Here is a 26,639-nt window from a genome sequence, read left to right on the forward strand (position 1 = left end):
GGACAGACAAGTGATGCTTCATGATAATCATAGATGGATTTAACACCAGCATTTTTGTCTAATAAACAAATGACTTGCATGGACAGAAGGTTTTGTTTAGGAATTTTTGTTTGTTTGATATGTGAAAAAAATTAAAAACTACAACATAAAAAAAAATATATATAACTCTGATTTGAACTATACCTCAAAACTATGTGTGGGAGTTTATTGGCCGGGCTGTTAAATGCAATTCATGCCTCAATTAACCCAAATACTGGACTGGTGTAAATGAAGCCAGGCATCGACTACTGGAGGCAGGAGGAATCCTCTTTACTCTCCTGTGCAGTGCTTTGTTTCCTGTCATTCAGGCCAATAGATTTCCTCCTGTCACTGTAAAACTGTCAGTGTTTTTTTTATCCTCAATTTGGGATGGGGCTCTGCTTTCACAGCAGCTGCTGGGCTGGCATTCCCCAACACACAACATTGCACACACGCGCACACACACACACACAGTTTATATAGGCCTGGCTACATACCACCGAGACAGCCACAGGGTGGAAGACATGGGAGTTGAATGTAATCCTCTAGGATTTATTCCAGTACGTGATAGTTTAGATTGTACAGCTGTAGTAATAGGACTATCGGAAGAATCTTCGGACGACTGGCCTTGGGCCTAGAGTTGTATATCACTGCTAAAGCCTCAAAGTAATCTAGAGGCTACACACACCGCGGCCACAAAACATACCACAACAGTGTGTCATGAATCTCTCACTACCCAATTCCATCTAAAAGGCTGCACCATAAACCACAAAACATTTTTTTTACTGGCAGTCAAAAAGTCAGCGTTGCCATTTCTTAATTAGGTTTGTGAGATTAAATACAGTAAATCTGAAAGGCTCTGCTCGACTGAAGCCAAACAAATTAGCATAGTTCTAGTGGATGCTACACCGCACTGCGTTGTATGCCGTTGCCTCGTGAGTAAATCTGATCTGAAAAAACATTGTAGGCTATTCCGTAAAAAAATTGAATCTTAACTGCCGGATTTTAAATGATCCTTTTGTGAAGTGCAGCCGGGAACTCTGTAGATGGCGAATGGTGGGATCGATAAAACCAGAATTGGAGGATACTCAATCATTGTTTAAATCTCCAGTTTGGGAACATTTTGGCTTCACAGTCAATAACAACAGTGATGGAGAGAGAGTTGTGGATAAAACGTTAATAGTATGTTCTCCACTGCTAAACAAAAAAAAAGCCCAGAGTGGTGCGTGTAGCTTGTTGTTGTCGGCCAATCACAAGTCACCAAAGCGCCACTACAGTCATAGAGCCTCCATGTGTGCCAAAGCAAATTAAGAGATTATCTAAACAACAGTTGATATTAAAATGATAGAATTAAAAGTTAAATGACAAGTACTGCAAATGGTACAACGACCAAGAGCCAACATGTAGGCTGCTATTTAATAATCTAAATGGAGGTGCTGATATTTGTATTTGCAGGGCAGGAAGAAAGTGCATGCTCAATTAGCCTAGCTAGCTAGCTACACTATATACAGTACCAGTCAAAAGTTTGGACACAGCTACTCATTCCAGGAATTGTCTTTATTTTTACTATTTTCTACATTGTAGAATAATAGTAATGACATCAACACTATGACATAACACATATGGAATCATTTAGTAACCAAAAAAAGGTTAAAAACAAATCAAAATATATATTATATTTGAGATTCTTCAAAGTAGCCACCCTTTGCCTTGATGACAGCTTTGCACTCTTGGCATTCTCTCAACCAGCTTCATGAGGTAGTCACCTGGAATGCATTTCAATTAACAGGTGTGCCTTATTAAAAGTTCATTTCTGGATTTTCTTTCCTTCTTAATGCATTTGAGCCAATCAGTTGTGTTGTGACAAGGTAGGGTTGGTATACAGAAGATAACCCTATTTGGTCAAATATTTCAGAGGCAGTTTGGAACTCGGTAGTGAGTGTTGCAACCGAGGATAGACGATTTTTCCACTTCACAATAACAGCACTTACAGTTGACCGGGGCAGCTCTAGCAGGGCAGAAATTTGACGAACTGACTTGTTGGAAAGGTGGCATCCTATGACGGTGCCACGTTGAAAGTCACTGAGCTCTTCAGTAAGGCTATTCTACTGTCAATGTTTGTCTATGGAGATTGCATGGCTGTGTGCTCGACTTTATACACCGGTCAGCAACGGGAGTGGCTGAAATAGATGAATCCACTAATTTGAACCGGTGTCCACATACTTTAGAGATTAGTGTGGAAGAACTTGACTGGCCTGCACAGAGCCCTGACCTCAACCCCTCGAACCCCCTTGGGATGAATTGGAATGCCGACTGCGAGCCAAGCCTAAATCACCCAACATTATTGCCCGACTTCACTAATCCTCGCGGCTGAATGGAAGAAAGTCCCCCCAGCAATGTTCCAAAATCTAGCTGGCTACATTATTTCTATGATAAACATTAATATACATTTTACATTTACATTTTAGTCATTTAGCAGACGCTCTTATCCAGAGCGACTTACAGTAATGAATGCATACATTTCATACATTTTTTTTCTGTGCTGGCCCCCCGTGGGAATCAAACCCACAACCCTGGCGTTGCAAACACCATGCTCTACCAACTGAGCTACAGGGAAGGCTGATGGCCATGCAAAAGCTCATTTAATTGTGTGGCTTCCAGCCAAATAGCGTTGCACTTCTGTTGTCATCGGATGAAAATGAAGCTATATTCTGCCGAATGTGTTGCACCAATGTATTTTCTGTGAAGGATAACTATAGTTGCACGTCCCTGATGACTCTGTTGAAGCAAAAAAAACACTTGACTTTCAATATAAAACGTGAATGAAATGTTTTAAAAACGCAGATTTTTCTGATGGTCTGTTTTGAAAATGACGATTAATCAACTCTAACGCGACCCCTGCATATCTACCCCTCATCCCGCCACTTCTCTCCTCCTCCATAGCGCCGAAGGCTCAAAACATCAACCTCCATCTCTTCTCCTCTATTTCACTCATCCCTCTATGGCACCTGTCAGACCAGGCAGGATGGAACCAGATATGATGAGCACTACAGGAAAAACAACCTGAAGGCATAGGCTAGACGCGTGCGCACACACACACACACACACACACACACACACACACACACACACACACACACACACACACACACAAACACACACACACACACCTAGGGCTTTGACAGTCATGGAATTTTGAATGCCGGTTATTGGTCAGCCAAATGACTGTGGTTACAGTAATAACCGTTTGAATAACCGTTTGTTTAATTTTTAAAAGACACATTTTCCTCTCCTCCGCTCCTGACTGCATGTGCTGCTGCTGCTGCAGGGAGGGGGGCGTTGCCTAGACAACCCAACTCGTTTACTACAACACCTTACTTGTTTCAGCCAGAAGTAAAAAAAAAAAAAGTTTCATCACGTTGTAGAGTCCATGTTACAGCAGAAACGGGCTCACCCGCACGAATGCCCGGCCGTTCCGTCTTCACTCAGCTTTTCTTTCCACCAAAAAAGTCATAATAATAAATATGTATTTTTTTATGGTTATGAGTTATTTTTTTCATGCCAGTCTTCATACATAACTGTCAGTTACACGGTTATACAGTAAGTGTACCAGACCTAACACACACACACGCTCAAAGCGGCACACACACACACACACACACACACACACACACACACACACACACACACACACACACACACACACAAACACTAAAGGGAAAAACAAACATAATTGAAGCAAATGATTGTCTGTCAACAATCTAAAAACACACACGCTGAGTGGGAGTTAAGAGTGGCATATCACTTTGTGATATGCCCAACAGCAGTAAAACACACAGACACCCGTTTCCCTTAATCCATGAACATTCTTCCATTGAAAATGCTTAAGTTGCACTTCTTCAGCTGTTTATTAAAAACACCCAAAACTCTGACAGCAGGTATTGGGACACGTCCTTTGACTGACACTAGGCTACGTAGAACAAACTGACATTGGCCTATTTCCCCAGTGACTCGAACATTCATGGCATTTTCCTATAAAAGAGAGCTACATCACAGTGTGATTTACACTCCAGTTAGGACTGGGCCTAACTGGAGTGTAAGAAGGTAGGGGAGGCTTTGAACATGTCTCTTAAAAATGTTTCCTGTGTTTTCCATCAGGTCCCTTCCTTTCATCTCCAGCTATGCATTTCACACTGGTCTCATGTCTTCCAGACCAGGAGCCATGCCTTGTATTAAGGGTGTATTGGTTCACCAAAACACACGGTTCGGTACGTATAGTGGTTTTGGAATCACGGTTCAGTTTCTGTACAGCGGGAAAATTAAATGCTAACAGTTACTGTAGTTCTTTTGTTTATTAAAGAAAATACAAAGTGTTGCTATTCCTGATTCAATATACAATATGATCCAGAGTCATATAATGGCTTATGAGAGCACAATCAAGAACACTTTGTATTTTCTTAAATGAAAACACACGATTACTCATCAACAACAACACTAGCATATCTATTTATTTATTTATTCATTCATTCATTCATTCATTCATTCATTCGGGTTCACAGTGCGGAGCCGAACCGAGGTCCCCGTAGCGAACGGTTCGGTACGAATACGTGTCCCGTTACCATGTATACCCTCATTTTACACACACACACACACACACACACACACACTTACGCCACGTGTGCACATGAGTGAGAGAAAACCCACAGCCAAGCCCAGTATTTCCACTCGCCCAATTTCTTCCAAGAGTTCAGTGAAACACTGTATAGTGCAGTGAGTCAGTAAAAAACCACAGCACAGCTCAAGCTAACCAACCCTCCCCAATGCATTGCTACTGAGTCTTTCTTGCCCAATTTCTTCCAAGAGCTCAACGAGTGTTGAACCACTCTGCATGGCACAGGCCAGAGAATAGAACCCTCCCTCCCCACAGCCATAACCAGCTCGCTGAGAAGTTGACATCCGGCACACTGACACATGTCACAGCAAGTCAGGGGCTGGGAACCAGCGCTAAGTTTGGGGGGGAGGGGGGGTTAGACCCCAGAGGACTGCGAGTGTCCCTGTCCCACACCGCAGTCACACATCGTGTCACGTGACGCAGCATGCCGGCCAATGAGAGGAGAATGCGAGGTAGTCAGGAGACCCTGCGCACGCCTGCTCTCTTCTCTCTTTCGTCCTCTGGTTCTCTCTGTTGCGATCAGCATCGTTTAAAAAATGAGTTTACGCGTGGATGCGCATCGCTGGCCGCTCGCTCCCCTTCTGTGCTGTGAGTATGGAGAGGGATGAGGTTTAGCCTGTGCTACAGCCTACTGGAGGTAAGGGTTAGGGGGGACAAGGCTGGGGAGGGCGAGGAGCACTAGGGAGTGGGGAGGAGGATTGGGTATTTTTTCATTCTCCTTTATTTAACTAGGCAAGTCAGTTAAGAACAAATTCTTATTTACAATGACTGCCTACCCCGGCCAAACCCTAACGACGCTGGGCCAATTGTGCGCCGCCCTACGGGACTCCCAATCACGGCCGGTTGTGATACAGCCTGGAATCGAACCAGGGTCTGTAGTGACGCCTCTAGCACTGAGATGCAGTGCCTTAGGCTCCCGAGTGGCGCAGCGGTCTAACTGGGGAGGGGTAGAGAAAGGATAGGGCAGTTTGAGGAAGCATCAGATAGGGATGAGGATGGAGGACCGGGGAGAAGGGTTAAGGAGGGCTATATGGGGACTGAAGTCAGGAAGGGGGCTGAGGAGACTGTACTGTACTATTGACCTAAATAGTAATCCCACAGCTACAGCAGAGCAGACACATTCTAAATGAATGAATGTGCGTGACAAACAACAGAGTGGGGCCCGCCTGTCTTGGGTGGCTGATCATAATACTACTGTAAATAACAAGCAGCGGTCAGGGGTCAATGGACTAGGCCTTTGAGGAGATCATTAACTTTAAATCTCACCCACTCAGGAGAGGCCAAGCGAGTTAATGTTTACAATAGTTTCCAAAAATTGTGCCTAAACTGTGCTTTTAGATTAATCCTACTACATACAATTAAAAAGAGGACTTATGTGAACAACGCTTCAATATGGGGACATCATTGTGTTGGCTAACACAATGAGGCCAGATAACAGATAAAGCAACACCTCACGGCACAACGCCTCTCCCCTATTTGACCTTGACTGTTTGTGTGTATTGATATGTAAGCCTTTTTAAAAATTGATTAGTTCTGTCCTTGTATATAAATTAGCATACCGCCCAAACAGATCCACAGATGATGCAATCTCTATTGCACTCCACACTGCCCTTTTCCACCTGGACAAAAGGAACACCTATGGGAGAATGCTATTCATTGACTACAGCTCAGCGTTCAACACCATAGTACCCTCAAAGCTCATCACTAAGCTGAGGATCCGGGGACTAAACACCTCCCTCTGCAACTGGATCCTGGACTTAGCAACACATCTGCCACGCTGATCCTCAACACTGGAGCCCCCCAGGGGTGGTTGCTCAGTCCCCTCCTGTACTCCCTGTTCACCCATGACTGTATGGCCAGGCACGACTCCAACACCATCATTAAGTTTGCAGACGACCCAACAGTGGTAGGCCTGATCACCGACAACGACGAGACAGCCTATAGGGAGGAGGTCAGAGACCTGGCCGGGTGGTGCTAGAATAACAGCCTATCCCTCAACGTAACCAAGACTAAGGAGATGATTGTGGACTACAGGAAAAGGAGGACCGAGCACGCCCCCATTCTCATCGACGGGGCTGTAGTGGAGCAGGTTGAGAGCTTCAAGTTCCTTGGTGTCCACATCAACAACAAACTAGAATGGTCCAAACACACCAAGACAGTCGTGAAGAGGGCACGACAAAGCCTATTCCCCCTCAGGAAACTAAAAAGATTTGGCATGGGTCCTGAGATCCTCAAAAGGTTCTACAGCTGCAACATCGAGAGCATCCTGACCGGTTGCATCACTGCCTGGTACGGCAATTGCTCGGCCTCTGACCGCAAGGCACTACAGAGGGTAGCGCGTACGGCCCAGTACATCACTGGGGCTAAGCTGCCTGCCATCCAGGAGGCCCTAAAAATTGTCAAAGACCCCAGCCACCCCAGTCATAGACTGTTCTCTCTACTACCGCATGGCAAGCGGTACCGGAGTGCCAAGTCTAGGACAAAAAGGCTTCTCAACAGTTTTAACCCCCAAGCCATAAGACTCCTAAACAGGTAATCAAATGGCTGCATTGTGTGCCCCCCCAACCCCTCTTTTTACGCTGCTGCTACTCTCTGTTTATCATATATGCATAGTCACTTTAACTATACATTCATGTGCATACTACCTCAATTGGGCCGACCAACCAGTGCTCCCGCACATTGGCTAACTGGGCTATCTGCATTGTGTCCCGCCAACCACCACCGCCAAACCCGCTTTTACGCTACTGCTACTCTCTGTTCATCATATATGCATAGTCACTTTAACCATATCTACATGTACATACTACCTCAATCAGCCTGACTAACCGGTGTCTGTATGTAGCCTCGCTGCTTTTATAGCCTCGCTACTGTATATAGTCTGTCTTTTTACTGATGTTTTATTTCTTTACTTACCCATTGTTCACCTAATACCTTTTTTGCACTATTGGTTAGAGCCTTTAAGTAAGCATTTCACTGTAAGGTGAACATTTCACTGTACACCTGTTATATTCGGCGCACGTGACAAATAAACTTTGATTTGATTTGGAATGTTCAGTATTATGTCATGTTTCATGTTTTGTTTGGACCCCAGGAAGAGTAGCTGCTACTTTCGCAACAGCTAATGGGGATCCTAATAAAATACCAAAAATACTTCTGGATATTTTTCCATACAGAGCTACGTTTGTCCCATGTGCAATAAACAACTTGTATAATAAGAAGAATGACATCTTAAGAGTTTGAGCCAAGGTCTGATTGAACGAGTAAACATTGAACTCTGACACTTACGCAAATAAAACCTTACGTCACTATGCAAACTACACACACACACACACACACACACACACACACACACACAATGCAAACTCCAACGCCGGCAGGATATGAGTGAGCCAGCCAGCCATCCACCCAGACAGGTGTTCAACAATAGACAGTCAGCCAATCTTGTTATCAGAACAGAAAGAGAGAGATGAGTCTAGAGCAGTGGTGCCAGCACGTCGTCAGCAGCCTGTCTGTCTCGGAGTCATTTATGACACGGTGTGCAGCTGGTCGGCCATATTGGATCAACAGTCACCCTCCCATCAGTGGTCCTCTGGCCTCGCTGCTATGTGTTAGGGCTGGCACAATTATTGTATAACCGACGGCTATGGATGAAGACCATCATGAAAATAAAATAATCGTCATAAACTGTTTATGCGATAATATGGACTCTTAACCATTTTCACGTGTGTGTTCCAAATATCTCTAACGGTTGCCCCAGCGTTTTTTTTATACGTGATGTCAGAATGCACTCACTGTTCCAAAATGTGATTGTTACACAACAGGACAGTTAACCCGCAGTGCCCTGAAACCAAGACACGCTGTCTGCTAATTATCTATAGGCTGTTTCACATAAGTAGCCCATTTCACTGTTGCAGACAATTTATGTTTGTTTTTACCCCTTTTTCTCCCAAATTTCGTGATATCCAAGTGGTAGTTACAGTCTTGTCTGATCGCTTCAACTCCCGTATGGACTCCGGAGAGGTGAAGGTCAAGAGCAATGCGTCCTCCGAAACACGACCCTGCCAAGCCTCACTGCTTCTTGACACAATGCTCACTTAATCCAGAAGCCAGCCGCACCAATGTGTCGGCGGTAACCCCATACAACTGCTGACTGAAGTCAGCATGCATGCGCCCGGCCCGCCACAAGTAGTCGCTAGAGGGCGATGGGACAAGGTCATCCCAGCTTGCTAAACCCTCCCCTAACCTGGACGACGCTGGGCCAATTGTGCACCGCCTCATGGGTCTCCCGGTCGCAGCCTGCTGCGACACAGCCTGGGATCGAACCCGGATCTGTAGTGACACCTCAAGCACTGCGATGCAGTGCCTTAGACCTAAGCGCCATTCGGGAGGCCCGGACCATAATGTATTTACTGTTTTATTCACATATTCAAGTACTGGTGACATAATGCATTCCGATTCTTGCATAGATTGTAATAGACACCTGTGTAAGATACTTTTTGAAGGTTGTACTGATTATGATGAGCTAATGCAAAGCTATTTGCCGACTATGTGTAGCGCCATGTTTATTGATGTCCTACAATGCTTTTTGGTTGTCACGTCAGACAAAAGATGTTATAACAAGGTATAGTTCACTCGACTGACTTAGGGTGCTTTCAAGACAACTGTGAACTCTGAAAAATACTAGGTCAAATCATGACGTCAGTGATCTTCAGGTTGGAAAGTCGGCGCTCTAGAAAGAGGCCCGAGTTCCCGAGTTGGAATTCCAAGTTGGATGACCGTTCAAAATTACTTTTCCCAGTTGAAGCTCGTTTTTCCCCCTGAGTTTGCCCCCCATTTTTTGATAAATCCCCCATCATAGTAATATCTCCTATATCATATCTCCTCACGATACCTTCCCCCATTTCCACCCCCCATGGACTTGAAAACCTCCCACAAATGAAATGAACCCCACCACAAACGGTTTCATCCATGTTTAGGCAGTAGGCTTGTATTTGGTGTGATGATCTGTAAGGTGATAACATTTTATTTGTTTGTGATTTGTCAAAAACAGTAAATGACTTGTCAAGTCATGTGCTCCTGTTCTTGTATATACTAACAAGTACATTGAAGATTTGTAATATGCTGAAAAGTGGCTAAGTTCATATTGGCGCAGCCATCTTTGACTTTGATTATTTGCGTCTTATAGTGAATGGCATTCTGGGATTAGGGAGTTTTCGCCAAGTCAAACAAACAGACATGGCTGCCATCATAAAGAATTCAGCTGTTATTAGCTTAGCTGACACGCATCTCTTTTCTAAACTATATTACATTTAAGATGGCGCCGACAGAGAAGGCTGCCTCGCTTCTAGTTCTTAGGAAACTTTGCAGTGTTCAGTTTTTTTATTTCTTACATTATTAGCCCAGAACATTGTGTTATTACATACAGCCGGGAAGAACTATTGGATATCAGAGCGGCGGTAACTCACTAGCACTACGACCAGGAATTAAGACTTTCCCGAAGCGGATCCTTTGTTCACACCACCCAGGGAAATTGAACTGATTCCAGAGGCCAACCCAAAACAACGCCGGCGGAAAAGAGGGAATCAGAACGGTCTTTTAGTCTGAGGCGCCCACACCACCCACCGCTTCCGAGTATATTACTCGATAATGTTCAGGGTTTCTTTCCAGAGAGACATCAGGGATTGTAACATACTCTGTTTCATGGAAACATGGCTCTCTCGGGATATACTGTCGGAGTCAGTCCAGCCATCTGGATTCTCAGTTCATCGCGCTGGCAGGAATAAACATCTCTCCGGGAAGAAGGGCGAGGGTGTGTGTTTCATAATTTACGACTGATGGTGTAATTGTGATAACATACAGGAACTCAAGTCCTTTTTTTTCACTCGACCTAGAATACCTCAAATCAAATGCCGACCGTATAATCTCCCAAGAGCATTCTCTTGATTATAGTCACAGCCATGTATATCCCCCCTCAAGCCGATACCACGACGGCCCTCAAGGAACTTCACTGGACTTTATGCAAACTGGAAACCATATATCCTGGAGGTTGCATTTATTGTAGCTGGAGATTTTAACCTTTTAAGGAATAGGGGGCAGTATTTTCATTTTCGGATGAAAGGTGTGCCCAGAGTAAACTGCCTAATACTCGGGCCTAGAGTCAAATATTTGCATATTATTAGTAGATTTGGATAGAAAACACTCTGAAGTTTCTAAAACTGTTTGAATGATGTCTGTGAGTATAACAGAACTCATATGGCAGGCAAAAACCTGAGAAAAATCCAACCAGGAAGTGGGAAATCTGAGAATTGTAGTTCTTCTTTTGAATCCCTATCGAAACTACAGTGTCTGTGGGGTCACGTTGCACTTCCTAAGGCTTCCATTGGCCGTCAACAGCCTTTAGAAAGTGTTTTCATCCTTCTCCTGTTACTGGGCAGAAAATAGCAGCTCAGTCAATGAGTGGACTGCCTATGGACAAAGGACTTGGTGATGCGCGAGCCCGCCAGCGCGCCCTCCTTTTTCTTCTTGAATGAATACGCTATTGTCCGGTTGGAATATTATCGACGTTTTATGTTAAAAATACCCTAAGGATTGATTGTAAACAACGTTTGACATGTTTCTACAAACGATAGTGGAACTATTTGACTTCTCTCTGGTACTGCGCTCGCGCGTTATGCCTTTGGATAGTGATCTGAACGCCCGAACAAAACGGAGGTATTTGGACATAAATATGGAGTATTCTGAACAAAACTAACATTTCTTGTGGAAGTAGGAGTCCTCGGAGTGCATTCTGACGAAGATCAGCAAAGGTAAGAGAATATTTATAATACTAATTCAGAGTTTTGTTGATGCCAGAACTTGGCAGGTAGCTGTATAGCTTGCTTCGATGGCTGAGCTATGTACTCAGAATATTGAACAATGTGCTTTCTCCATAAAGTTATTTTGAAATCTGACAAAGCGGTTGCGTCAAGGAGTAGTGTATCTATAATTCTTTCAATAACTGTTGTAAATTTTATCAACGTTTATGATGAGTAGTTTTGTAAATTGATGTGCTCATTCACCGGAGGTTTTGGGAGGCAAAACATTTCTGAACATCACACGCCAATGTAAAATGCTGTTTTTGGATATAAATATGAACTTTATCGAGCAAAACATACATGTATTGTATAACATGAAGTCCTATGAGTGCCATCTGATGAAGATCATCAAAGGTTCGTGAATATTTTAGCTGTATTTTTGTTTTTTGTGATGCATGTCCTTGCTTGGAAAATGGCTGTGTGGTTTTTCTTGTGAAGTTTATGTCCTAACATAATCTAATTTTATGCTTTCGCCGTAAAGCCTTTTTGAAATCGGACAATGTGGTTAGATTAACGAGAGTCTTATCTTTACAATGGTGTAAAATAGTTGATTGTTTGAGAAAATTAAATGAGATTTTTGCTGTTTTGTATTTCGCGCCATGCTATTTCACTGGCTGTTGAATAGTGTGTCCTGCAGGTCCCACGTAGCCCTGAGAAGTTAAGCAAATTTTAAGAAAATGATGCCTAAATTCTATCAGCATATCGACTGTAGTACTTGCGCTGTAAAACACTAGACCACTGTTACTACAACTTCCAGGATGCATACAAGGCCCTCCCCTGCCCTCCTTTCTTATGGTCAGCAAATCTGACCATGACTCCATTTTGCTCCTCACTTCCTATAGGCACAAACTCATTCAGGACTATTAGCACAACAGTTATCAGCTGTGCTAACATAATTGCAAAAGGGTTTTCTAATGACCAATCGGAATCTACGCAAGATTGTTTTGATCACGCGGATTGGGATATGTTCCAGGTAGCTTCCGGGAATAATATTGACGAATATACTGAAACGGTAACTGCCTATATCAGGAAGTGTATAGGAGATGTTGTACCCACTGTGACTATCAAAACCTAACCAGAAACCGTGGATTGATGGCCGCATTCACGCAAAGCTGAAAGCGCTAACCACCGCATTTAAACATGGCAAGGTGACTGGGAATATGGCAGAATACAAACAGAGTGGTCATTCCCTCCGCAAGGCAATCAAACAGGCAAAATGTCAGTATAAAGACAAAGTTGAGTCGCAATTCAACGGCTCAGACACGAGACTTATGTGGCAGGGTCTACAGACAACTACGGACTGCAAAAGGAAAACTAGCCAGGTCGCAGACACCGACATCTTGCTTCCGGACAAGCTAAACACCTTCTTTGCCCTCTTTGAGGATAACACAGTGCCAACGACGCTGCCCGCTACCAAGGACTGTGGGCTCTCCTTCTCCGTGGCAGACATGAGTAAGACATTTAAACGTGTTAACCCTCACAAGGCTGCCGGCCCAGACGGCAACCCTAGCCGCGTCCTCAGAGCATGCGCAGACCAGCTGGCCGGTGTGTTTACGGACATATTCAATCTCTCCCTATCCCAGTCTGCTGTCCCCACATGCTTCAAGATGGCCACCATTGTTCCTGTACCCAAGAATGCAAAGGTAACTGAACTAAATGACTATCGCCCTGTAGCACTCACCTCTGTCATCATGAAGTGCTTTGAGAGACTAGTTAAGCATCCTATGACCTCTACCTTACCTGCCACCCTAGACCCACTTCAATTTGCATACCGACCCAATAGGTCCACAGATGATGCAAAAGGCTCCTCAACAGCTTCTAACCCCAAGCCGTAAGACTGTTCAGCAATTCATAAAAGCGCTACAGGACAATTTACACTGACACCCACCTTTTGTACACTGCTGCTACTCGCTGTTTGTTTGTTATCTATTCATAGATCACTTCGCCCCCACCTACATGTACAGATTACCTCAACTAGCCTGTACCCCCGCACACTGACTCAGTACCGGTGCCCCCTGTATATAGCCTCGTTATTGTTATTCTTATTGTGTTACTTTTTATTTTAGTCTACTTGGTAAATATTTTCTTCTTCTTGAACTGCACTGTTGGTTAAGGGCTTGTAAGTAAGCATTTCACAGTAAAGTCTACACTTGTCGTATTCGGCACATGTGACAAATAAAGTTAGATTTATTTGATTTGACCTACAGCACCAGATGTCACAGGAAGGCCAAAAAGATCAGAGGACAACAACCACCGGAGCCACTGCCTATTCACCCCGCTATGATCCAGAAGGTGAGATCAGTACAGGTGCATCAAAGCTGGGACTGAGAGACTCTGAAAAACTGCTTCTATCTCAAGGCATCAGACTGTTAAATAGCCATCGCTATCACAGAGGCTGCTGCCTATATGCACAGACTTGAAATCATTGGTCACTTTGATAATGTAAATGTAATGTTTACATATCTGGCATTGCTCATCTCATATGTATATACTGTATTCTATACTATTCCACTGTATCTTTGTCTACGCCGCTCTGTCTTTGCTCGTCCATATATTTATATATTCTTAATTCCATTCCTGTGTGTATTGGGTATATGTTGTGAAATTGTTAGATATTACTAATTAGATATTGCTGCATTGTCAGAACTAGAAGCACAAGCATTTCGCTACACCCGCAATAACATCTGCTAAACACGTCTATGTGGCCAATAACATTTCATTTTGATTTGATTTCTCACCTGAGATGTGGTACATTGTAAACAAATCTAAGTCGCTAACTTATGTTCAGTATTTGTCAGCGCAACCTGTTATTTAGACTGGTTTATGGATTGAGTTTAGCTGTGGATGTGTTCCGTGTTGTTTGGATGATGATCGCATTTATCTTTCACAATAAAAGGTGAAATTGAGGAATAAAGTTCAGACAACAATGATGTTTAGATGCGTTTGTTGCATCATATGTTCTGTTGCTACTGTGCCAATCACATTTGTGATCATACGCTGCAGGGACCACCCAACAAATGTGTCCTTGTACGCATCAAAGGGCTAACGTCATGAAACTTTGTTGCCCCTTGCTGAAACAGACAAGGTGTCATAGCAAACAATGAATAGAATGGGCTTGGAACCTCTAACCGTGGAAATTTGAGTTGTAAACTGATGGGTACACTCACAATGGCGCCCTGGTATTGTGATGCAATAATTTCCATGGTAATGTAGAATGTTCATTCAAATTAGTTAACTGATGTGACTGATGCATTGGAATGTAATTTTTGTAATAACTCAATTTGTAGAGCGCTTTTCTCAGACAAGGTGCAAACAAAACAAAAATATATATTAAAAAAATCAGTTGAGTTGAATCAACTAATCACAGCACATATTGATGGATACACATTGTGATTTTACTTCCTGCTTTTACTGCTTTGCCCCTATAGGTACACTATGCACACCATTATGCAATCATTGACGTTCTATTCATTCTATTTCTATGGCAGTACATACAGCCAGGAGTGGAGGAAAATATCAAATATGCATAGAAAACAAACACACACGTTTGGGGTCACATAGAAAGGTCCTTGTTTTTGAAAGAAAAGCAAATTCTTTGTCCATTAAAATAACATCAGAAATACAGTGTTGACATTATTAATGTTGTAAATGACTATTGGAAACAGCTGATTTTTTATGGAATATCTACATAGGCATACAGAGGCCCATTATCAGCAATAATCACTCCTGTGTTCCATTGGCACGTTGTGTTAGCTAATACAAGTTTATCATTTTAAAAAGGCTAATTGATCATTAGAAAACCCTTTTGCAATTATGTTAGCACAGCTGAAAACTGTTGTGCTAATTAAAGAAGCAATAAAAAAAACAGGTTCTTTAAACTAGTTGAGTATCTGGAGCATCAGCATTTGTGGGTTGGATTACAGGCTCAAAATAGCTAGAAATAAAGAACTTTCTTCTGAAACTCATCAGTCTATTCTTGTTCTGAGAAATAAAAGCTATTCCATGCGAGAAATTGCCAAAAAACTGAAAATCTCGTACAAGGCCATTTGGGAGAACTGATGATATTAGATTAGTAGATATTCCATTCAAAAAATAAAACATTTCAAATCAGCCGTTTCCAGCTACAATAGTAATGTAAAAGATTAAATGTCTACACTGTATTTCTGATCAATTTGATGTTACTTTAATGGACAAAAACTGTTGCTTTTCTTTCAAAAACAAGGACATTTCTAAGTGACCCCAACCTTTTGAACGGTAGTATATATATACACATACATACACACATACACACATACACACACTCAGAAAGTATTCAGACCCCTTGACTTTTTCCACATTGTTACTTTACAGCCTTATTCTAAAATGGATTAAATTGCCCTCCCCCCCCTCAAATCTACACACAACACCCCATAATGACAAAGCAAAAACAGATTTTTATACATTTTTGCAAATTTGCTAAAAAAAAAAAACAGAAATTACATTCACCTAAGTACTCAAACCCTTTACTCAGTACTTTGTGAAGCACCTTTGGCAGCAATTACAGCCTTGAGTATGACGCTACAAGCTTAGCACACCTTTATTTGGTGAGTTTCTCCCATTCCTCTCTGCAGATCCTCTCAAGCGCTGTCAGGTTGGATGGGGAGCGTCGCTGCACAGATATTTTCAGGTCTCTCCAGACATGTACGATCGGGTTCAAGTCCAGGGTCTGGCTGGACCACTCAAGGACATTCAGAGACTTGTCCCAAAGCCACTCCTGCGTTGTCTTGGCTGTGTGCTTAAGGTCATTGTCCTTCTGGAAGGTGAACCTTCGCCCCAGTCAGAGGTCCTGAGCGCTCTGGAGTAGGTTTTTACCAATGATCTCTCTGTAATTTGCTCCGTTCATCTTTCCCTGAATCCTGACTAGTCTCCCAGTCCCTGCCGCTGAAAAACATCCCCACAGCATGATGCTGCCACCACCACCATGCTTCACCGTAGGGATGGTGCCAGGTTTCCTCCAGACGTGACACTTGGCATTCAGGCCAAAGAGTTCAATCTTGGTTTCATCAGACCAGAGAATCTTGTTTCTCATGGTCTAAGAGTCTTTAGGTCCCTTTTAGCAAAGATGAAGCGGGCTGTCATGTGCTTTTTTCTGAGGAATGGCTTCCTTCTGGCCACTATCATAAAGCCCTGATTGGTGGAGTGCTGCAGAGATGGTTGTCCTTTGGGAAGGTTCTCCCAAGCTGTCAGGTTATGGGGAATTGTGTTAAGATTGATGAGGAAAAAAACGAATTAACACATTTTAGAATAAAGCTGTAATGTAACAACAAATGTGGAAAAAGGGTCTGACTAATTTCCAAATGCACTGTATATATTTGAATAATTTTGGGGGGGGCTATTCAAAATGGTTATTACAGAGACCTCAGTCATTTGGCTGGCCAATTACAGTCATCCAAAATTCCATGACCGTCACAGCCCTAGTGTGTGTGTGTGTGTGTGTGTGTGTGTGTGTGTGTGTGTGTGTGTCTGGCCAGTGTGCATGTATGGTGGTCTTCATCTATTGAAGGTTGTTGAAGGTAGTGCTAGATAGGCAGTCCTTGTACAGTCTGAGCGTGGCCAGTTTGTCTCAATGGAGGTGGAGCATAGTCAGTTCCAGCCAGGGACATTCAGGGAGTGTCAATGTACTGTAGGCCTATTGAACATTCATTAGACAGGCCCTATCTGACATTATCATTTTCCACTCATGAATCATGATACAGCAGATCAGCCAACACAGGAGGTCCAACATGCATCGACACGACAGAGGGCTATCCCTGATTCTAACTATCGCTAGAGGAAAGAACACATAGGGAGAACCGAAATCGGCCATTAAACTTTAACAAGACACGGGAGCAGAGACAAAACATTAGCAGTTAAACGTCCCACTAGTCACATATATATACACACATTCAATAGACTGATCTTGCTCTCTCCCTATCTGTCAGACAGGCAACACAGTCCCACCCTCCACATGCTGGCACGCAGGAAAAAGACAGGGGAGTGGATGGATATTATAGGCCCTATAAAATATCTGTTTTGTTTTCCCCAAAATTCCGTTCAATTGTTTTTCAAGGGTTAAGATCACACATTTTGAAGTTGCAATATGCAGAAATCGCTCTGCCATTTCCTGGTTGCTAAAACTCAAAAAGTTTGCCTAATTTAAGTTTGACAAAACAAGCAATAGTGTAAATAATCATTGCACCATCTAAACCGCTGTGAAATGTATTTTCTGCTGTTTGAAGCTGGTGTACAAAATTGAAAGTAAAAGACACAAAAACAAAACTTAAGAATGGGAAGCATAGAAACACCGCACATAGAATAGATCTACCGCTTCTTAGACTTCCTTTCAATTAGACTAACAGATCTATCACTCACATTTCTATGTGAATTTGGTCAAGACGCCCAAAACGTTTAATTTTATTTAACCAGGAAAAGCCCATTGAGAACCAGAGCCTCTATTTTAAGGGAGACCTGGCCAAGGCAGCAGAAACAATCAATACATTACAGAATTAAAAAAATATACAATTTAACAATATGATCCAGCATTTAAAAAAAAAAAAAACATTTACACTCCTCTGTTACAGTCTCCAATCAACATTTTTAATTCATTCAGTGGCACTAACATATGTAGATAAAGCATGGAATGTAGACTATTCCATGCCTCTGGTGCACAAGACGAGAAAACAGTCTTGCCTAATACTGTACATTGCATTCGGAAAGTATTCAGACCGCATGACTTTTTCCACAGTCTTATTCTAAAATTGATTCAATACTTTTCTTCCTCATAAATATAGACAATTCCCCATCATGATAAAGCAAACAGGTTTTAAGAAGAAAAAAAAGAAATACGTTATTTACATAAGTATTCAGACCCTTTGCTGAGACTCGAAATTGAGCTCAGGTGCATCCTGTTTCCATTGATCATCCTTGAGATGTTTCTACAACTTGGTTGGAGTCCACCTGTGGTAAATTCAATTGATTGGAAATGATTTGGAAAAGGCGCACACCTGTTTATATAAAGGTCCTACAGCCAACAGTGCATGTCAGAGCAAAAACCAAGCCACGAGGTCAAAGGAATTGTCCGTAGAGCTCCGAGACAGGATTGTGTCGAGGCACAGATCTGGGAAAGGTGAAATTGCAAACATTTCTAAACCTGCTTTTACTTTGTCATTATGGGGTATTGTGTGTAGATTGATGAGGGAAAAAAACAATAATCCATTTTAAAATCAGGCTGTAACTTAACAAAATATGTAAAAAGTCAAGGGGTCTGAATACACTGTAAATGTCCTTGGGACTAAGTAGCAACCACCTAGCAGACCGAATATGGTAACTGCTGATGGTGAAGGAGACTAGAATAGAGATGTAAAGAGGGAGTTTACCCAAAAAGGCTTTGTAGATGAACACATACAAATGTAGCTTTCTGCGCATATAAAGTGAGGTCCAAACCACCATTTGGTACAAGGTGCAATGGTGGGTGAGTGACTTGGCATTTGTAATCCAGCGCAAGCATGCATGATAAACAGAGTCCAGTCTCTGTAAGACAGAAGAGGCTGCTTGCATATACACAACAAGTCACCATAAATCAGCTTTAACAGAAAAACAATGACATTTGATGTTCTAAGTACACAACAATGCTTAAACCACATCAGGAGGCCACTTTTGAGGTCTGGGAAAAATCTAAGAAGTTTTCATTTTGGGGTGTAGATACGCTTTAATTCAAGTGGCACCAGCAACTTGTTTGGTTAGCAGCGTTTCTGTAGCACGCATATGATTGCAGAGTTTGCTAAACAATTGCCACTGGATTTATGCAAATTATCACAATGATATTCTGCCAGGTAGGCATAGGCTATTTTGTAGTTAACATTTAATTGAGAAGATTTTGGGGAAAGCCTTTTCATCTACCAGAAGACGGTTGTCGTTACCATCATTGCTAACGGTTACACAAATTGGTAGACCAACGCTGGTAATTACCGTGCCTTTGCTTCAGAGAGTTGAAAGTTCAGAAAGGAAAATACAAATCAATGACACACTTTGTTCATGTCTTTTGATAATCTTGGGCAAAATAATACATTTAGTTGATTTCCTAGTTAATTCAATACATTTTTGAATATTGTTGAATTCCGTTGGGCCGCCTGAGTGGCGCAGTGGTCTAAGGCTCTGCAGTACTAGCTGTGCCACTAGAGATTCTGGGTTCAAGCTCTGTCGCAGCCAGCCGCGACCGAGAGACCCATGGGGCGGCGCACAATTGGCCCAGCGTCATCCGGGTTAGAGGAGTGTTTGGCCGGTAGGGATATCCTTGTCCCATCGCGCACCAGCGACTCCTGTAGAAGGCCAGGCGAAGTGCACGCTGACATGGTCGCCAGGTGTACGGTGTTTCCTCCGACATATTGGTGCGGCTGGGTTAAGTGGGCATTGTGTCAAGAAGCAGCGCAGCTTGGTTGGGTTGTATTTCGGAGGACGCACGGCTCTCGACTTTCGCCTCTCCCGAGTCCGTACAGGAGTTGAGGTGATGAGACAATTGGAAACCACGAAATTGGGGAGAAAATGGGGTAAAAAAATATATAAAAAAATAAATATGTTATCTGGATTCCCGAGACCCCCACCCACCCACTCCACCAAAGATAAACTAGGTAAAACACTGGGCAGTCATGTGAACTCGTGCCATTGGAGGCATCTGGGGCCCTGGGAGTCTGTAGAGGCTCTATGGGAGTGAGCGAGGAGGGCCTCTACTCCATTCATCTCTTCATCCCAGCAGCAGGTCCCACAACACGAACCCAGCTCCACCATTAAAGTGTCTGCAGTGTGAGGGCAGCAGCCAGCTCCGTCTTTCTCCTCCAAGTTTAAAACCTGGTCCACCCACCAACGCTCACACCATTGTCATCCGAAGGAAAATAAAAAAGGAAATAAAGAAAAGAGGCAGAGAAAGAGAGAAATGATAGCGCTTCCCTTGTTTACCCCCATAAAAGTTAGCCGAGGATCTTTACGGCCGACAGATGCTAAAGCAAACATGCTTTTTTTCTTTCTTTTCTTTTTCCTCATTCCCTAGCTTCTCCAAATGTAATGGGGTTCCATGGTCGCAAGGCGTTGACCCCGCCGTGACCTCCCCCTGCATTGTCGGGGCAACGGAAGGGTTGAGATAAAGAGAGGAAGTCAGCCGGAGGAGAGTTATGCTCCAACACACGGAAGGATGAGGAGAGGAGCAGCAGGCTGCCTGGGCTGTCTACTGACATATACTCACAGAGACACACTCTCTCCACACAAACAAACACAGACTGTTCAACCCCCCCCCAAATCATTGTTCACTCAGCAGGTGACACAGACTGTCGACACGCAAACACAGACATGCGACATTCTCCAAATCCCTTTACTGGACTCAAACTCTTTCAACAGCTGAAACTGATTGCCATGGGCACACACAGAAACACACACACCAACCTGGAGTCTCCCTTGCCCAGGTTTCCACCACCTGGGTGAAGGATGGTCTGGTTGCCTTCCATATCCACAATACATTTTGTGTTCAGGTCCTTTTCTGTGAGAGGGAGAGATGAAATAGAAAAGGTTCAGAATAACTAATAACTTCCAGGTGCAGGGTAGGTACATAATCATGGGACTAGAAAGGAGAATACCTGTACACTGTTTTACTTGCCCCAGGCCAAGACAGAGTTTAATGCAGTCACATTACATCAACAGGGTCATCGTCAACTTTGAAAGCATTTAAGTAGTGTGAAGACATAGAGATGCACATATAGGCAATGTATAACATAGGGTTCTGCCAAGAAAAATAAGCTTTTGTTAAGTGATTGGTGGGTACTGGGTAGGCATCGGCCCAGGCTTGTTGCCTTTTATCTTGGAGGTGAGCTGTAACTCAATTGATAACTGTAGAACAAAGTGTCTAAAACCATTAGTCCTCCTCACACAAATGCCCTCATCATTCCTGCAAGGGTCACACAAAGGCTACTAACAGATAATGTAGCAGGCCTATATTGCATTAAGTCACTTGTGAGTCACATTCACTGTAAAAGTGTCTGATGAATGAACATGTAAATGTTACTTTATGAAAACTGGAAAGTGAGAACTTTTTTTTTTCTCCATCATAGAAAACCCATTAAATATAATTTGCTGAATTCCAAAACTGCTCTGTGAGCACAATGGGTGTGCTATTATTTTTGGCTGCCCTGTTAGTTAGCACATTGTAGCTAGTGCAGCACAGCGCTGCCATATGGAAGCCTAATAATAGCAGCATTAATTATTGGGCTCTCCATCTGTACTGCTGGCCTAAATGTGGGCTCGTCCCCTTTCCACACTGTCAGTTTGCTCCTTTCAAAATTGTGCTAGGGAACAAAACACACTTATTATGATATTATGACGGTATTATGATTTAGCCTAGATTTCCTCTGTACTTACTGTACTGTGTCTAGAGAATTATTCCTCACTGACTGCATTCTTATAGACGTTATAATAATAATAATAATTATTATTATTACTAACCAAACAACCAGTTCATTATTTTCAAAACCCTGTGTTCGCTCTTGACCCTTGGGGTCCAATATTTACAATCTCACATTTTTAGCATTGACAGGAATGCGCACAAACAAAGAGGCCAGTCGACAAGACAAACTCACACAGTAGTGAATGTTCTGTTTGGGTATGTAAACAACCACACACATTCAATTTCAAACACATCCATGAAACTATAAAAGTGTGTCCAGAGGAAAGGCTAGTCCGGCATTATGTTCATTAGGACACACAACGGAAAAGGGTTTTAAAACCTTGAGTGTTTCTATTGGACACGTCCAGATAGTAGTCCCTCACAGTTTGTCCATTTTCTTCCATTGCTTCCTCCTGAACATGATCCATGGCCATGTCAATGCAAACTGCATAGAAGGTTTTTTTGCATAGGGGAGTTGCATGGAGAGGTAGCAATACCCTATGGAGGCTGGGGCACAGAGGGGGTGGGAGGGACCGTCGGGTGAGTAATCCCGGCTGGCTGCAACCCTTCTCCCTCAGAGGAAGCACGGGCTTCCTCCCTAGTCCCTTCCTCCCTCCATCCATCCTTCCCCTCATGCACTGGTGACCAGTAACCACCGAAGCAAAGAGGTAACGAATGTGTATACTTGTTGGGGTCAAATTGGGTTTAAGAGTCAGTGCTGGTGAAGGAATCCAAGGACTTAGGCTTCAGTCCAATCCCAAATAACAAGACGTGATCTTGAGTGCCTTGCCAGTGTCACAGCCCCGTTTTTCCCTGAACTGAGTCACTGAGTGTCTTTATTGGGCACGCTGTGTGTGTGTGTGTGTCATCATCACACGGGTTTGAGCGCCATCACACCGTTTCACTGCCACTGGTATGGATCAACCAGTTCGCCTGTTGTGTGTGTGTGTGTGTGTGTGTGTGTGTGTGTGTGTGAGTGAGTAAGCTCCAGCAACCTTGCATACCAGACTGGTAGTACAGACCAGTGTGTGGTCATACACCTGCTAATGTTCTGACCAGTTGACTATTCTGTGACTTTCGGTAATAGCATTAGATCTGCTTTTTCTTGAAGGAAATGAACAGAGGAAAAAAGATATACATCTTAAGTGAAATGCAAAGGAGAAGTGACGGTAATATCCTAGTATTCTCTCGTCTTTCATCAGATTCTTTCCAGTAGCAGCTCATTTTCCATTGGCAAATTAGCTTTCTTCCGTGCAGTAAGTGAAACAGCACCGGGCTTAGTTGGTGGTACAATAGGCATGACATCAACGTGGAAATGGAAAGGCAGTGTATATGATGTGACTGGGCTGGAGCCGATGGGGTCGTTCTTCGAAGACCTGGCCTCCCACCAATAACTCTTCTACGGCCATGAGAACATGGTCAGTTATGCAACGCTAGCAAATAGTCCTTTCAGACTGACTCCCTTCCTGCCTTTGTCCACCACAGCCAGAACAGCTCCGAGTCTGACTAGCGCTGAGCGATTAACAGAAATGTTAGTTGTTTTATATCCTAAAAAGAAAATGATTGACAACGTCGGATCAATTACTTGAATTCCATGTCGTTTTTTTGGTGAGCCCAACGTGCCGTTTCTCTAGAGGGAAATCAAATTATTCCTGAGAGGAATCAAGTCAAGAACTATGTGGGACGCTGGGCTGAAGGGAGTTTGTAGTTTTCATTAAGCAAATATTGACCCTAGTTCAGTGCAGATATGTGGTAAATGACTACAATGACAATCCATTGAGCCTGTTCTTCCGGCTCGTATAGAGATGGATACACTTTTACGGCTGCTACGCTAGACACACAGACCGCATGAGAAAGGAATGTACACAACACAACAAGAGTGAATGATTGAGACAGTTCGTGAAAGTATGCCTTCTCTACTTTGAAGAACTAGTAAAATGATTGTCAGACAGCTCTGCAGCATACTTAGGCAGGCTAGCCTAGCCAAATAGGACGACTAAAAACAGTACAGTATGGGGAGCACAAAGATAACGTTTTAGGGTTGTCTGGCTACTACTGCCTGTAATCAAATAAAAAAAACAAAGTAATATACACAACTGAAATATTTTATTTCATAATCATTTTCCATTTTTCTATTGACATCAATGGAATATTTTCAATGTTTTGGCAATTGAATGTTCACAATTTTTATTTCATTATAGATGTAATATGTTTTAAATTATCGAAAACTGAAAGAAAAATATTTATAATTTTGTAAAAATCTAACCAAAACGGCCTAAAAAATAAATAAAAATACACTAAATCACTCGGCACTAAGTCTGATACATTTAGATCCCAAGATAAATATGAGCCCTTGCCATAATACATTTGAGATGTCAGTAACTTAGAAATCAAATGTATAGTTATATCAACAGTGTGAAGCAGAAATGTAAGTTGTGTTCTGATTTGTGGTTACTAACGACTGTATTACAGTGCATCTTCAAAGGAGAAGCTTCAGTCTTGGGTCTGTTTTGGTGGGAATCCAATTAAATGTGCAGACAGTAGGCTACTATCAAAATTAACAATGACAGGTGTAGTGCGGGATATGACAGGTGTAGTGCGGGATATAACAGTGTCGAATGGATACTGCCCTGGGGTTGTTTCATTGCATGATTGGAGGATGCACGAGAAAGAGCGCTGGTCAAATTCCCTGTCTTGTGACCGATTTCTAAGCTCTGTGAGAAGGAACACGTGACATGGCCCGCTACATTGTAGCTAGACTCAGTATTTTCCACCTCAGTAGACTCTCGTACTTCCAGACATGTTCTCCCATGGCTAAATTCGACTGGGGGCACACGGCTAAAATATCCTTTCTTCCCTCCAAGCGGCATTCATAGCCAGCATTATAATTGGATGAATCATTTGAGTGTGCGCAAAGATTCATTAATGGGAGGCATGTCACTGCACTCATTACTGCGGCTTGTTATGAAAGGGTGACTACATTTGTTCAGACCGATCACACCGTTTAACACTAAATCCATAACTTCTTGAATAGACAGCTCGTTTGTGTATTATAGGCCAGGAATATTTTCAAATCCATGCTATCCCACCCAATAGTCTGGCCTGATCAAGCAAAATGTCAATGGATGTTGTTGGCTGTTGAAATCATCAAGCAAAAGTCATATCTAGACATCTCTAATATACAGTATCAGTCAAAAGTTTGGTCACACCTACTCATTCAAGGGTTTTTCTTTATTTGTACTATTTTCTACATTGTAGAATAATAGTGAAGACATCAAAACTATGACTAACACATATGTTATCATATAGTAAGCAAAGAAAAAGTGTAAACAAATCTAAATATATTTTAGACTTGAGATTCTTCAAAATAGCCACCCTTTGCCTTGATGACAGCTTAGCACACTCTTGGTATTCTCTCAACCAGCTTCACCTGGAATGCTTTTCCTATAGTCTTGAAGCAGTTCCCACACATGCTGAACACTTGTAGGCTGCTTTTCCTTCACTCTGCGATCCAACTAATCCCAAACCATCTCAATTGGGTTGAGGTCAGGTGATTGTGGAGGCCAGGTCATCTGATGCAGCACTCCATCACTCAGCCTAGAGGTGTGTTGGGTCATTGTCCTGTTGAAAAACAAATTATAGTCCCACTAAGCCCAAACCTGATGGGATGGCGTATTGCTGCAGAATGCTGTGGTAGCAATGCTGGTTAAGGGTGCTTTGAATTCTAAATAAATCACTGACAGTGTCACCAGTAAATCACACCCACACCTCCCATGCTTCACGGTGGAAACCACACATGCGGAGATCCGTTCACCTACTCTGCGTCTCACAAAGACACGGCGGTTGGAACCAAACATCTCAAATTTGACTCATCAGACCAAGGGACAGATTTCCACCGGTCTAATGTCCATTGCTCGTGTTTCTTGGCCCAAGCAAGTCTTCTTATTGGTGTCTTTTAGAAGTGGTTTCTGTGCAGCAATTCAACCATGAAGGCCTGATTCACACATCCTCTAAACAGTTGATGTTTAGATGCGTCTGTTACTTTGCTAGGTAAAGCCCCGCCTTATCTCAGCTCACTGGTCACCATAGCAGCACCCACCCGTAGCACACGCTCCAGCAGGTATATCTCACTGGTCACCCCCAAAGCCAATTCCTCCTTTGGCCGCCTTTCCTTCCAGTTCTCTGCTGCCAATGAATGGAACGAACTGCAAAAAAAAAAATCACTGAAGCTGGAGACTCATATCTCCCTCACTAACTTTAAGCACCAGCTGTCAGAGCACCTAACAGATCCCTGCACCTGTACATAGCCCACCTGTAAATAGCCCATCCAACTACCTCATCCCCATACTGTATTTATTTATCTTGCTCCTTTGCACCCCAGTATCTCTACTTGCACATTCATCTTCTGCACATCTATCACTCCAGTGTTTAATTGCTATATTGTAATTACTTCGCCACCATGGCCTAGTTATTTCCTTACCTCCCTTATCTTACCTCATTTGCACACACTGTATGTAGACTTTTTCTACTGTATGTTTGTTTATTCCATGTGTAACTCTGTTGTTGTGTGTGTCGAACTGCTTTGCTTTATCTTGGCCATGTCACAGTTGTAAATGAGAACTTGTTCTCAACTAGCCTACCTGGTTAAATA

At 42.9% G+C, this 26,639-nt stretch overlaps 1 protein-coding gene across 6 annotated transcripts in view; it reads right to left on the reverse strand.

Moving 5' to 3' along the window:
- LOC115162520 (kinesin-like protein KIF13B) overlaps positions 1–26,639 on the reverse strand; it is an 80,183-nt gene that overhangs the window by 51,631 nt on the left and 1,913 nt on the right. For all 6 annotated transcript variants that reach the window (XM_029713891.1, XM_029713887.1, XM_029713889.1 and 3 more), the window contains exon 3: positions 20,995–21,088. In XM_029713891.1, coding sequence (XP_029569751.1) covers positions 20,995–21,088 — 94 coding nt within the window. The remainder of the gene's footprint in view (positions 1–20,994; positions 21,089–26,639) is intronic.

Source organism: Salmo trutta, chromosome 25 (assembly GCF_901001165.1).
Source record: "Salmo trutta chromosome 25, fSalTru1.1, whole genome shotgun sequence".
Classification (NCBI taxonomy): domain Eukaryota; kingdom Metazoa; phylum Chordata; class Actinopteri; order Salmoniformes; family Salmonidae; genus Salmo; species Salmo trutta.